At 47.4% G+C, this 13,685-nt stretch overlaps 1 protein-coding gene across 1 annotated transcript in view; it reads left to right on the top strand.

Moving 5' to 3' along the window:
* The first annotated feature begins 806 nt into the window (after nt 1-806).
* LOC122096284 (integrin alpha-M-like) overlaps nt 807-13,685 on the top strand; it is a 29,532-nt gene continuing 16,653 nt past the window's right edge. Inside the window, exons 1-12 of the mRNA XM_042666801.1 lie at nt 807-907; nt 3,175-3,280; nt 5,514-5,617; nt 5,893-5,963; nt 6,231-6,348; nt 7,965-8,095; nt 8,795-8,940; nt 10,238-10,391; nt 11,252-11,402; nt 11,976-12,052; nt 12,764-12,893; nt 13,298-13,440. Coding sequence (XP_042522735.1) covers nt 880-907; nt 3,175-3,280; nt 5,514-5,617; nt 5,893-5,963; nt 6,231-6,348; nt 7,965-8,095; nt 8,795-8,940; nt 10,238-10,391; nt 11,252-11,402; nt 11,976-12,052; nt 12,764-12,893; nt 13,298-13,440 — 1,359 coding nt within the window. The 5' untranslated portion in view covers nt 807-879. The remainder of the gene's footprint in view (nt 908-3,174; nt 3,281-5,513; nt 5,618-5,892; nt 5,964-6,230; nt 6,349-7,964; nt 8,096-8,794; nt 8,941-10,237; nt 10,392-11,251; nt 11,403-11,975; nt 12,053-12,763; nt 12,894-13,297; nt 13,441-13,685) is intronic.

The following is a 13,685-nucleotide window of genomic DNA, read 5'->3' as shown; positions in this document are numbered from 1 at the left end:
TTTTTTTTCATATGACTCTGTTACTGTCTAATACCTTTGCATTTCTGTCTGCAGGAGTCTCTGTAGCTTTGTGTTTGGTACTGTCCCTTAGTCCCTTGGCTTTCTCTCTGTAGTATTTCTTGAAGGAGAGGTTTAGTGGAGATGAATTCCCTTGGCTTTTGTTTATCCAAGATTGCATGACTTTTTTTTTTCTTTTTCTTTTGTTTTGGCTAGCAATTGGCCTTGAACTCAGGGCCTCATGCTTGCTAGACAAATATTTTACTACTTAAGCTATTTTCCAGTGCATTTTTAGTTTACTTATTTGGATTTATTTAGTTAGTTTTCTTGTAGGGTCTCATGCTTTTGCCCAGAGTAGGTCTTAGACCATAATTCTCCTACCTCCACCTCTGAGTAGATGTCCAGCTCTTGAGACCTTACTTATTTTATTTTATTATTTTTTTTTAAAGCAAAACACTTAGAAAGCACCAGAACTCTTTGCATAGGAGCTGCCCAGAACAGCTCTGACTGGAGGATATTCCTGGGTCTGTAAGTGGAGTTGGAGAAATGTTGCAAAGTCTTTTTGAGAAGACCCAGAGTCCTAAGGGCATTTCGCTGGCTTTTCTTAATACTTTGGCCAACCCTAGGAACAAGTGAGTCACAAATGATAGAGTGCATGATCTTTCAGATGGTGAGTGACCTTGGTGGTGTTTGAGCCGGAGAGCACTGAGTGCAGTCCCCAGAGAAGGGCTGAGTCAAGTGCTCAATGGGCCTCCGCCCTCCCCCTCTTCCTTGAACTACTTCTCGTTTTCTGCCCTTCCAGACTTGAATGGCTTCTATGAAGGGGTTCAGTGGTGCCTGCCACCCAAGTTCTTTTCTCTCAGGTTCTTGCTGCTTTTAGCCATGACTTGGAGAGTCCTCTTGTTGACAGGTACCTAGGGAATTGGGGGACCTCAGTGTGTGTGTGTGTGTGTGTGTGTAAATTTTGGGGTCTGTGAATGGAGGAAAAATAGAAGCAGATGATACAGGAGTTGGATGGGGAGAGAGCAAAAGGGATGGGGGAGGATGGATTCAAGAAGAAGGAGAAAGTCGAGGCTGATGAAGATGGGATACACTGGGAAGCTTGGATGAATGACTTTATTCACAAACTCTGCAAGGCTGTTTGGTACCCTTTGCTTCATAGATCAGAAAACAGAGTCTCAGAGAGATGAAAGGACATGCCCAGGAGTGTACAGCAAATTTATACTCTCAAGATTCCTCAGGGATCCTACCTTACTACTTTGTTTTTGTGCCAGTGAGGCTTGAAATCAGGGCCTGGGGGCAATCCCTGAGCTTTTGTGCTCAAGGCTAGTGCTCTATCACTTTGAACCACAGTGCCATTTCTGCCTTGTTGGTGGTTAATTGGAGAGAAGAGTCTCATGGACTTTCCTGCTTGGGGCTGGCTTTGAACTGTGATCCTCAGATCTCAGCCTCCTGAGCAGATACCATTACAGGCATGAACCATCAATGCCTGGCATTTATTTATTACCAGTCATGGGCTGGAACTCTGGGCTTGGGCACTGTCCCTGAGCTTTTTTGCTGATGGCTAGCACTCTACCACTTGAGCCACGGCATCACTTCTGAATTTTTTTTTTTTTTGTGATTAGTTGGAGATAAGGGTCTTAGAGACTTTCTTGCCCAGGTTGGCTTTGAACCATAATCCTCAGATCTCAGCCTCCTGAGTAGCTAGGTTTACTGGCATGAGACACTAGAATCTGGATTTTTTTTTTTTCAGTCTTGGGGCTTGAACTCTGGGCCTGGGCACTGTCCCTGAGCTCTTCAGCTCAAGGTTAGTGCTCTACCACTTGAGCCACAGCACTACTTCTGGTTTTCTAATGGTTAATTGGAGATAAGAGTCTCACAGACTTTCCTGCCCAGGCTGGCTTTGAACCATGATCCTCAGATCTCAGCCTCCTGAGTAGGTAGGATTACAGGCGTGAGCCACCAGCACCTGACTGCCTGTTTAAAATTTAATTTTACTTTATTAGCTTCTGAGTAGCTAGGATGACAGGTGTGAGCCATTGGTGCCTGATGGTTTGGTTTTCTTTTATGCTTAAGTTGTGTGGAAACCAAGTCAAGAAGGGAAGGAAATGCTTGAGAATTGGGCAGGAAAGAAATGATCTGAGTCTACAGGAACTTGACTGTTGAGCAAATTGGTGATAGTGATGGTGGGGAAAGAGGCCATTTGTGGGCTCAGTGGGCAGAGTGGAGTTCAGAGGGGGCCTTACTACATCCCATGATGTAGCTCTGGGCTGGTGAGTCAGTTGGTTACAACCTACAAGCCATAGGCTGTAGTTGGACATTTATAAGCAGTCTGATCATAGTGAACACCATTTTGGTACTAGTACTGGGGTTTGAATTCAGGGCCCTCACATTATCCCTTCACTTTTTTATTCAAGGTTGGTGTTCTACCACTTGAACCATACCTCCTCTTCCAGTTTTTTTTTTTTGCTGGATAATTGGAGATAAGAGTCTCACGGACTTCTCTGCCTGGACTGGCTTTGAACTTTGATCCGTAGATCTCAGTTTCCTGAGTAGCTAGGATTACAGGTGTGAGCCAGTAGCATCCAGCCTGTGAACACTAATGTTGAATCCCAGGATAAGTGAGGATTCCACTGTATCATTAGTAAATCTGTATTATCAAAATGTTTTCCTTGCTGGATGCCATTGGCTTACACCTGTAATCCTCCTAGATGCTTAAGAGGCTGAGATCTGAGAATCAGAGTTCAAAGTCAGCCAGGGCAGGCAAGTCTATGATACTCTTACCTCCCATCAACTACCAAAGAGCTCAAGTGGAGTTATGGCTCAAGTGGTTGAGTGCCAGCCTTGAGTGGGAAAAAGCACAATGGTCAGTCCCTGAGTTCAAGTCCCAGTACCATCAAGTTCCTTGATGATCAGTTTATGGACTTGTATTTTATCTTGTTATATAAATACCTATGTAACATAATCTGTTCGTCTCTTGGCTTGAAAAGCTTGAAGTATATCCTTTCTGGCTCTCTATAGAAAAAGCGTGAAATCCCCGAGCTGGCCATCAGAGCTGGGCCTGGAGGCAGACACCCTGGATGCCGAGTTTGGGCGAATTGGGGCAGAGGAGGGCTTACTGCCTTCTCGTCTATCCTGCTTCCCTGCTTGGCCCTTACCCACTTCTCCTTCTTCTAGCCGTGGCCTTATGTCGTGGGTTCAACCTGGATGTTGAAAAGCCGATGACTTTTCAAGAGAACGCAAAGGGCTTCGGGCAGACTGTGGTCCAGTTTGAGGGGTCCCGGTAAGAGCTTCTGGAAGAGTCTTGTTTTTCATGTGTTCCTAAATGTATATAAAAAGACAAATTAGCTTTTTAATTGCTTTTCCTGGATATATAGTAATGAGACAGTGTTTAAAATTAAAAAGATGCTGAAGAGTGTATAAAACTAAAAAAAAAAAAAATCCCAGTCATTCTTATCCTAGAGATGACTTTGTTTCAATCCACTGGGAGTGTATTCCTTTCTTTTTCTTTTTCTTTCTCCTTCTCCTTCTTCTTCTTCTGCTAGTTCTGGGGTTTGAACTCAGGGCCTGGGCACGTCCCTGAGCTTCTTTTGCTCAAAGCTAGCACTCTACCACTTGAACCACAGTGCCACTTCCAGCTTTTTCTGTGTAAGTGGTACTAAGGAAAAATCTATCACTCCTTTCCTCCACTTCTTTTCCAAGGAGAGACTCTAGCAAATGGTTTCATGTGGTTTGTTTTGTTTTGTTTTTTTTTGGGTCCGGTGGTGAGGCCTGAGCTCTGGGCCTGGGCGCTGTCCCTCAGCTCTTCAGCTCAAGGCTAGCGCTCTACCACTTGAGCCACAGCGCCACTTCCAGTTTTTTTCTTTTTGCTTATGTGGTGCTGAGGAATCGAACCCAGGGCCTCATGCATGCAAGGCAAGTGCTCTACCACTGAGCCACCTTCCCAGCCCCTCATGTGGTTTGTTCTAGAGAGATTTTTGTTTATAACTATATTAAAGTCTCTAATTATGGCCTGCTTGAGAGCTGCTACTTGTAATTGTAAATAAATTTTATTTAGCACAACCTTACCTACTTGTCCCTTATAGTTTGTGGCTGACCTTTTTCTTTCTTTTTTTTTGGGGGGGGGCTGGTTATGGGGCTTGAACTTAGGGCCTGGATACAGTCCCTGAGCTCTTTTGCTCAGGGCTATGTTCTACCACTTGAGCCACAGCTCCATTTCCAGTTTTTGAATGTTTAATTAGAGATAAGAGTTTCACGGAGACTTTTCTGCCCAGGCTGGCTTTGAACCGAGATCCTCAGATCTCAGCCTCCTGAGTAGCTAGGATTACAAGCATGAGCCACTGGTGCTGGCTTTGTGGCTTTTACTCTTCCTTATTCCTCTCCCTCCATACCCCCTTCTTCCCTCTCTTTTTCTCTGTCCCTCCCTTCCACCTCCTCCTCTTTCTCTTTTTGATTCACTGCAAGGGCTTACCTCAAATAGCCCAAGCTAGCCTTGAATTTGATATATCATGCCTCAGCTTCCCCAGTGCTGGCATTACAGGTGTGTACCACCCTATCTGGCTTATGGCTGCCTCTGAGCTACAATGGCTGGATAGAGTAGTTGTGACAGAGACTGTATGAGTTGCAAAGTGCAAAATGTCTACCTTTACAGAAGTGTTTACAGAAATGGTATTCCCCCTCCTTTTCTTTTGTAGTTTAAAAAAGTTTTTATTTATTTGTATTTTTTTTTTGTCAGTCATGGGGCTTGAACTCTGGGCCTGGGCGCTGTCCTTACACTCTTCAGCTCAAGGCCAGCGCTCTACTGCTTGAGCCACAGCACCACTTCCGGTTTCCTAGTGGTTTACTGGAGATAAGAGTATCATGGTCTTTCCTGCCCAGCCTGGCTTTGAACCATGATCCTCAGGTCTCAGCCACCTGAGTAGCTAGGATTACAAGTATGAGCCACCAGTGCCCGGCTAAGAAGTTTTTATTTGTTTTGATCAGACAAAAAGGACAATCTTAATGCCAACTTGTCACCTACTCATAGATTTGAACTTACAAGATTCACAACTCTGCACCTACTAACACAACTTGAAATGGATCTCCCTTCTATACTCTAAGGTTCCATGTTGAAATAAACAATTCCTTACAATAGTGGACATTGTTACTTGGTCATAACAAAACAAGGCCAAAGAAATTTCAACTTAGTAGCCTAGCTAGTACATATATCATTGGAACAAAGTTGCAGGGATTAAAATAAAGAGGCAGGGATCAGCATAAACAACTTCTAGCTGTGTGCTCTAAGATCAACTTTTGTGTATGTAAACACAAATGTCAAATGTCAAATGGGGCCGGTGAGAGGAAAGGTCAATGAAGGCCATGGACAGGTACTCATGGCTCACTCCTGTAATTCTAGCTACTTATTTCCTTTGCTCATCCTAGCTCCATTTCATGGTGATTCCTCCCAGTTTTTCCACTTCTGTCATGGCTACTTTTTCCACACCTACAGATTTCTCTATTCCCATGTCTCCTTGTAGGGTGGTGGTTGGAGCTCCCCAGGAGATAAGGTCTACCAACCAAACAGGTGGGCTCTACCAGTGTGATGTCAGCACGGGCAGGTGTCAGCCCATCCACCTGCAGGGTGAGCTCCTGCCCCTGCCTGGGTCCCTTCCCATCTTGGGGAAGACCTGCATTGGAGGGAGGGGACTGTGGTGGGGGAGGAGGGGGGGGTGCTGGCTCCCCAGCCTCTGCTCTGCATGCAGGTCCCGCTCCCGCAGCCCTCAGGTAGACTTGTCTCCTGATCTGGATGCTCCCTTCCCCTGCCAGGCTCCCTGTCTCCAGGTCCAGGTGACCCCACCCAGATCTTGCAGCTTCTTCTGTCTCTGAGGGTAATCTTGTGCCTCTCTATCTCCTCAGTGCCTCCAGAGGCTGTGAACATGTCCCTGGGCCTGTCCTTGGCAGCTGCCACCAACCCCGCCCAGCTCCTGGTGAGTTGCCCTGAGTCACATGAGGGTCCTGCGGGGAGGAGAGGGGATCTGGGCTACTGGAAATAGAGGAGCACCGAGGTGCTGGTAAGAAAAGGACAGGAAGTAAGGCAGCCCCTCACTGGCCATGTCCCTCACTGGCCCCACCCCCACCACTGTCCCTGTCCCTCATTGGCCTCTCCCCTCACCAGCCCCGCCTCTCCATGGTCTCACCCCCATCACCGTCCATGGCCTTCATTGACCTTTCCTCTCACCGCCCCCATCCCTCAGGCCTGTGGTCCCACTGTGCATCAGACCTGCAAGGAGAACACATATGTGAATGGCTTCTGCTTCCTGTTTGGACCCAACTTGCTACAGCAGCCTGAGCGGTTCCCAGAGACCCTTAGAGGTGGGTCTCTTCTGGCAGAGACCAGAGGATGGGGGTCAGGACCATGCTACGACTCCTCATGGTCTAGGCTCAGAGGGAGGAGAGACTTGGGAGGTGCACTTTAAGAGGAGTTCCAGCCAGATGCAGCGACGCACATACCTGCAATCTTAGTTATTCTGGAGGCTGAGATGGGGGAGGATCAGGGTTTGAGGTGGGCCTGAGTAAAAAAATTCACAAGATCCCTTGTCAACAGAAAAGGCTGGGTATGGTGGCAGGTACCTGTCATCCTAGCTACACCAGAAAGTGTAAATAGGAGGAGTGGGGTCCAGACGAGCTTGAGGAAAAAGGAGACCCTAGTTAAAACACACAAACAAACAAACATACAGAATAAGGGGCTGGAGGCATGTCTCAAGTGGTAGAGTGCCTGCATAGCAAATATTAGGATGTGAGTCCAACCCATAGTATCATGTCCCCAGCTAAGAGAGAAAGAAGGGGGGGGGGGTGGGCACACCACTCACCTCTGTAAGGCAAGAGAAGACCTGGTTACCTGACTGCCGACTATTATTGTCTTTATGACAAATGCCACCATGGTGTTCTAGATAGCTCAGCCTTTGCAGACCTCTCCAGCTTCCTCTCATTCCTTCTACTTCAGTTTCCACTTTGCACCAGCCCCTCTAGCTGCCTCCGGGAATCTCACCAAGTTGTCCTGGCCTTAGGATCTTTGTATTGACGATTACTGATTGCTTTTCCTCATATCTCATCTAATAGCACATTCTAATCTTCTCCCTCGGATATCACCTCTCCAAGAACGCTTTCCGGTGTGGTGCTTCTAATCATCCCACCATCTATTTCGCTACCACATATCCTTCCTTTGTTATCTCCTATCTGTGGGCACATAGTTTCCTTCTTTCTTTTTTTTTTTTTTTTCTTTTTGGTTGGTTGTAGGGCTTCAACCCTGGGCCTGGGCACTGTCCCTCAGCTCTTCAGCTAAAGGCTAGCGCTCTACCACTTGAGCCACAGCGCCACTTCCAGTTTTTGGTTGGTTTAATTGGAGATAAGAGTCTCACAGACTTTCCTCCCCAGGCTGGCTTTGCACCATGATCTTCATATCTCAGCCTCCTGAGTAGCTAGGATTACAGGTGTGAGCCACTGGCGCCTGACTTCATAGTTTGTTTCTTATCTGTTCTTTGTACATCGCTATATGTCCTTGTGTCTTTGGCCCCTCAACACATTTCCTTAACAGCTTAAACAACAAGCAGTAGATCAAAAATTCAAAGTCAGGAACCTGCTTGTGGCTTTGTCTCTACCTTGGGATTCTCTCAAAAGATCAAAGCCAAGTCTGGTGCCAGTGGCTCATGCCTGAAATTCTAGCTATTCAGGAGGCTGAGATCTGAGGATTGTGGTTTGAAGCCAGCTTGGGGCAGGAAAGTCCATAAGCCTCTTATCTCTAATAAACAACTAATCTGAAGTGGAGCTGTGGCTCAAGGGGTAGTGTGCTAGCCTTGAGTGGAGAAAGCTAAGAGACAGCACCCAGGCTCTGAGTTCAAGCTCCAGTATGGAATCACAAGGAAAAACCAAGCACAAAAATGAGCACAAGCCTCCTGTTCATTACTCACACTTCTTGTTCTCTTCTCCAGGATGTCCTCAGCAGGAGAGTGACATTGTCTTCTTGATCGATGGTTCAGGCAGCATCCGGACACATGAGTTTCAGGAGATGAAGGAGTTTGTATCAACTGTGATGAACCAATTCACAGAGTCCAAAACCTTGGTGAGGGCCAAGGGTAGGTCTGGGAATTGTCCACAGGAAGCTGGCAAATGCTTGACAACCAGACAACATTCCCTAGCATAGCCTGATAGAGAATTTTTATTTATTTTGTGTCAGTCCTGGTGCTTGAGCACTGTCCTTTAGCTTTTTTTTCTCAAGGCTGTCTCTCTACTACTTGAACCACAGCTCCTCTTCCAGCTTTTTGGTAATTCATTGGAAATAAGAGTCTCACAAGCTGGACACTGATGGCTCACCCCAGTCATCCTAGCTACTCAGGAGGCTGAGATCTGAGGATTGTGATTCAAAGCCAGCCTGGGTAGGAAAGTCCATGAGACTCTTATCTCCACCAGAAAACTGGAAGTAGAGCTGTGGCTCAAAGTGGTAGAGGACTAGCCTTGAGCAAAAGAGCTCAGGGACAGTGTCCAGTCCCTGAGTTCAAGCACCATGACCAAAAAAAAAGTCTCCTAGACTTTCCTGCTCAGTCTGGCTTTGAACCATGATCCTCAGATCCTCCTGAGTAGCTGATGATAGGTGTGAGCCACTGGTGTATTGTGTTCTTTCAGCTTAGCTGACAGAGGTCTGGAGTTGAAGTCCACATTGAAGTCAAGGTGCTGTGGAGAAGGATTTTGGAAAGACTCATATATAACATGCTGGGGAGGAGGAGTGGTTTCTCCTGTGTAATGCCAGGTGTTCTGTTCCCAGTTCTCCTTAATGCAGTACTCTGAAGAGTTCTGGACTCATTTCACCTTCAGCGAATTCAAGAGAAACCCGAACCCGAGGTCTCTGATAAACCCAATCAAACAGCTGAGTGGTAGGACGCACACCGCCACAGCAATCCGCAAAGTAGTGTGAGTAAGGAGATGTGGATAGCTGGGTTGTAAGCAGTGAGGGTCCGTGAGGATCTTTGCTTTTTGAAGAGGCTAGGGGAAAGACTGTTTCTACTGGCTTTGAAGAGGGACTGAGGAGAGCATGCGCATAAAGAAGCAGGTTGATTGTAAAGGGAGGCACTGGGGGGAGGCTGCAAAGATGGGTTGAGTTTGGGCTGGGAGTGCAAGGCCCTGGGTATCAAGCAGGTATCAAGCACGGGTTAGGAACAGCAATGCAAGAAACACACACACACACACACACACACACACACACACACACTCACACACACACACACACACAGAGCAAAAGTGAGTTGGCAGACCAGACTGAGGAAAAGCAAAAATCCACATGTTCTTTCTCATGTATGGACTGTAGATGTAAAGAGAATGAATGATAGGCCAGGTGCTCAAGGCTCCCACTGTAATCCTAGCTACTCAAGAGGCTGAGATCTGAGGATCAAAGTGTAAAGCCAGCTCGAGCAGGAAAGGCTGCGAGACTCTTATCTCCAGTTCACCACGAAAAGCTAGAAGTAGAACTATGGCTCAAGTGGTAGAGCACCAGCGTTAGCAAAAAAAAAAAAGGAAGGAAGAAAGAAAGAAAGAAAGAAAAGGGGGGGGGGGGAGAGAAAAGCTCAGGGATAGCGACCAGTGTCCAGGCCCTGAGTTCAAGCCCCAGGGCCAGCACATGCGCACGTGCATGTGCGTGCGCACGCACACACACGCACACACGCACGCGCGCGCGCGCACACACACACACACACACACACTAAAAGAATGACAGGAAGCTGTTTAGATGAGGAACCAGTAGAATAGGAGATGGTAAGATGTGGTAAATATGATCAAAACAAAATAAAAGTTTTGAAACCTGTTATTATTGTTTGAACGGGGGAAGAGATAGCCAGGTGCTGGTGGCTCCTGCTTATCATCTTAGCCTCTCAGGAGGCTGAGATCTGAGGATTACAGTTTGAAGCCAGCCCAGGCAGGAAAGTCTGTGAGACTCTTATCTCCAGGGAGCCAGCAAAAAGCTGGAAGTGGAGGCATGGTTCAAGAGGTCAAGTGGCAGTCATGAACAAACAAAGCTGATTGAAATATCCTGAGTTCAAGTCCTGGTACTGGCACAAATAAACAGGGAGGTTGAAGTCTTGTAAGCAAGAGGGACCCTTCTTTTGCACAGAGCCTTGCGTATGTTCTTGGCTCTGCTGACATTCTCTAAGACCGGCAGCACTAGCTGCCTGGCTCTAACCTTGCACTTGACCTTGTCTTCCTCTTTCCCACACAGAACAGAACTCTTCCAGAGCTCCAATGGGGCCCGAGAGAATGCCGTGAAGATCCTAGTTGTTATCACAGATGGAGAAAAGTTTGGTGACCCCTTGGGCTATGAGCAAGTCATCCCTCAAGCTGACAGAGCGGGGATCATTCGCTATGTCATTGGGGTAGGAAATGCTGTTCTTGCCCCAGATTCTTCTAGATGCATTTTCTACCTGCAGGTAGCACAATTTAACATGTTGTAAAAGGAATGTGAAACCACGCCCCTGCTAGCTACCTCATACACACTTGTAATCATGGATCTGTCATTGCAAAAATCATGTGGCTGAAGATGGGTAATTCTAGCCAGGTACAGTGGCTCACACCTGTAATACAGGCTACTCAGGAGACTGAGATCTGAGCCTCAGGGTTAGAAACCAGCCTGAGCTGACAAATCTGAGAGACTCTTATCACCTGTTAACCAGCAAAAAAGTCAAAAGTGGGGGTGTGGCTCAAGTGGTAGAGCACCAGTTGTGAGCCAATTAAAAAGAAAAGCTGAGCAAGAGGCTCAGGGTTCAAGCCTCAGTATGGGCACAAGAACTCACAGAAACACACACACACAGACACACAGACACACAGACACACTAAAGAGTAGCAGGGTACAGCAAAGTTTTGGGGAAAGGGTTTGGATACAGGAAGAGCTAAAAGGTTAAGATCAGTTCTGAAAAAGATATCAGCACAGGTACATAGCTTGGCCTGCAAGCAACACCTTCATATACAGACTCCTTCCTCTCCCTCTGGAAGGGGGTCAACCCACTTCCAGAAAGCTCCGCAAGTGGATCCAAAGCTGTGCTTTAGCCCCTGGTCTCTCCTTGTGCAGTGCACACCCTGTCCAACTGGAGTTGGCAGGAGCGTCCTGGGGGTCTCCCATTGCATTCTTTCATTTAGCAAATCATACTTCAGATTCTTTTTCCTTAGAGTTTGCTTTGCTAGTGGCTACTGCTTTCTCCACCAAGTGTCTGCTTTGCCTTTTGTTCCTTGGTACCAGGTCGGGGATGCCTTCCGCAGTGTGCGGAACAGAGAAGAACTTAACACCATTGCGTCCAAGCCTTCTCAGGATCATGTATTCCGGGTGAATAACTTTCAAGCTCTGAAGACCATTCAGAACCAACTGCAGGAAAAGATCTTTGCCATCGAAGGTGAGCCAGGCATCCATCCTTGTTCCCAGAATAACCAGGAAGACAAATCCTTCTGCTCCTCCCCGCCCCGCAACCACCCGGGTTTCCCTGGTTCTCCTTTGCAAATCTGGATGTTGTTACTCAATGCTTATGTGTGGGCGCTAGGATGATAAATAGCAGGTCCCATCTCAGCCTCCTTCTCTTGTCTGGCTAGCATTTAAGCATGCAGCCCCTGTGCCCATCGCTTTGTGTTTAATTGAATGCAGAAAGCATTTCTCAGGCTGGGAAGGTGGCTTAGTGGTAGAGTGCTTGCCTAGCATGTGTGAAACCCTGGATTCGATGCCTCAGTACCACATACACAGAAAAAGCTGGAAGTGGTGCTGTGGCTCAAGTGGTAGAGTGCTAACCTTGAGCAAGAGAAGCTCAGGGACAGTGCCCAGGCCCTGAGTTCAAGGCCCAGGATTGGCAAAGAAAAAGAAAAAGAAAGAGAGGGGGGGGGGAGGGAGGAAAGGAAGAAAGAAAGAAAGGAAGGAAGAAGGAAAGAAAGAAAGAGAGGAAAGAAAGAAAGAAAGAAAAGCATATTTTTCCTCACAGGTACTCAGACAGGAAGCGCCAGCAGCTCCTTCGAGCACGAGATGTCCCAGGAAGGGTTTAGCGCTGCTGTCACCTCTGTAAGTGGCCTGTCATGTAATTGGGGAGGCTGTTCACAATGAAGAGAGAAGAGATGCAAAGGTTCGGGGCTCTCATTGTGGTGTGTGTGTGTGTGTGTGTGTGTGTGTGTGTGTGTGTGTGTGTGTGTGTGTGTGTGTGTGTATGTGTGTGTGTGTACTGGTACAGAGCTTGAACTCAGGATGTGAGCACTGTCCCTGAGCTTTTTCACTCAAGGCTGGCACTCTACCACTGGAGCCACACAGCTCCACTTCTGACTGTTTGGTATTTCAGTGGAGAGAAGAGTCTCATGGACTTTCCTGCCTGGGCTGGCTTTGAACTGGGATCCTTGGGTCTCAGCCTCTTGAGTAGCTAGGATTACAGGTGTGAGCCACCAGTGCCTGACTTCTGTGATTTTTTTTTTTGGTCAGTCGTGGGGCTTGGACTCTAGGCTTGGGTGCTGTCCCTGTGCTCTTCAGCTCAAGGCGAGTGTTCTACCGCTTGAGCCACAGCACCACTTCTGGTTTTCTATTGGTTTATTGGAGATGAGTCTCACGGACTTTCCTGCTCAGGCTGACGTTGAATGGTGATCCTCAGATCTCAGCCTCCTGAGTAGCTAGGATTACAGCATGAGCCACCTGCACCCAGCTAATTTTTTTTTTTTGGGGGGGGGGGAGGGAGATACACATTCCTGTGTCTTCTTTTCTATCCCTCCTTTTCTTCTCTTTTCCCAGGATGGTCCCTTGCTGGGTTCTGTGGGGAGCTTTGACTGGTCAGGTGGGGCTTTTCTCCACACATCCAAGGATCAAACCACCTTCATGAATGTAACCAGAGTGAATTCAGACATGAATGATGCGTACCTGGGTAAGTGGGAAGAGCAGGGTGCTCTCAGAGTTCAGAGGCATGTAACTACTCAATGAGTGTAGGTACTCTGAATCTTCCACAGGACTTTACACAGCAGTAAAGACAGAAATCCAAATATATCTATATCTATATTTATATATTTGCTCAAGGCTGGCATTCTACCAGTTGAGCCACACCTCTATTCTGGCTTTTCTGGCAGTTAATTAGAGCTAAGAGCCTCCCCTAGACTTTTCTGCTCAGGCTTGATTTCATTTCTGCTCACAAAGAGGAATACAGTTCAGGGCTCAGTGACCCCAAGCTACAGGGGCATGGAGGGGCCTCCAGGGTCTTTACATGAGCATGGGCTGGTGGGAGAGGGAAGGGTCTGTGATGGGAAACTCTGCTTCTTTGGGCTCTGTTTCTAGGTTATGCTTCTGCGGTCACCTCAAGGAATAAGGTGCAAAGCATAGTCCTGGGGGCGCCCCGGTACCAGCACATTGGCCTGGTGGTGTTGTTCAAGAAGGATTTTAGGGTCTGGGAGCCCGGCATGTCCATCAAGGGCAGCCAGGTAAGTGCAGCGTGCGCAGCTCAGAGATCCTGGATGGATGATGTCAGTCATCTTCTGTGATACAATCTTGTTTATTTATTCATTATTGCCAGTCCTGGGGCTTGAACTCAAGGCCTGGGCACTGTCCCCGAGCTTCTTTTGCTCAAGGCTAGCGCTCTACCACTTGAGCCACAGCACCACTTCCAACTTTTTCTGTGTATGTGGTACTGAGGAATCAAACCCTGGGCTTCATGCATGCTAGGCAA

This window comes from Dipodomys spectabilis, unplaced genomic scaffold, assembly GCF_019054845.1.
Source record: "Dipodomys spectabilis isolate Male_0828 unplaced genomic scaffold, ASM1905484v1 ptg000366l, whole genome shotgun sequence".
In the NCBI taxonomy this organism is placed as follows: Eukaryota; Metazoa; Chordata; class Mammalia; order Rodentia; family Heteromyidae; genus Dipodomys; species Dipodomys spectabilis.
The sequence above is the reverse complement of the archived record's forward strand: the minus strand, read 5'-3'. Positions and strand labels throughout refer to the sequence as shown.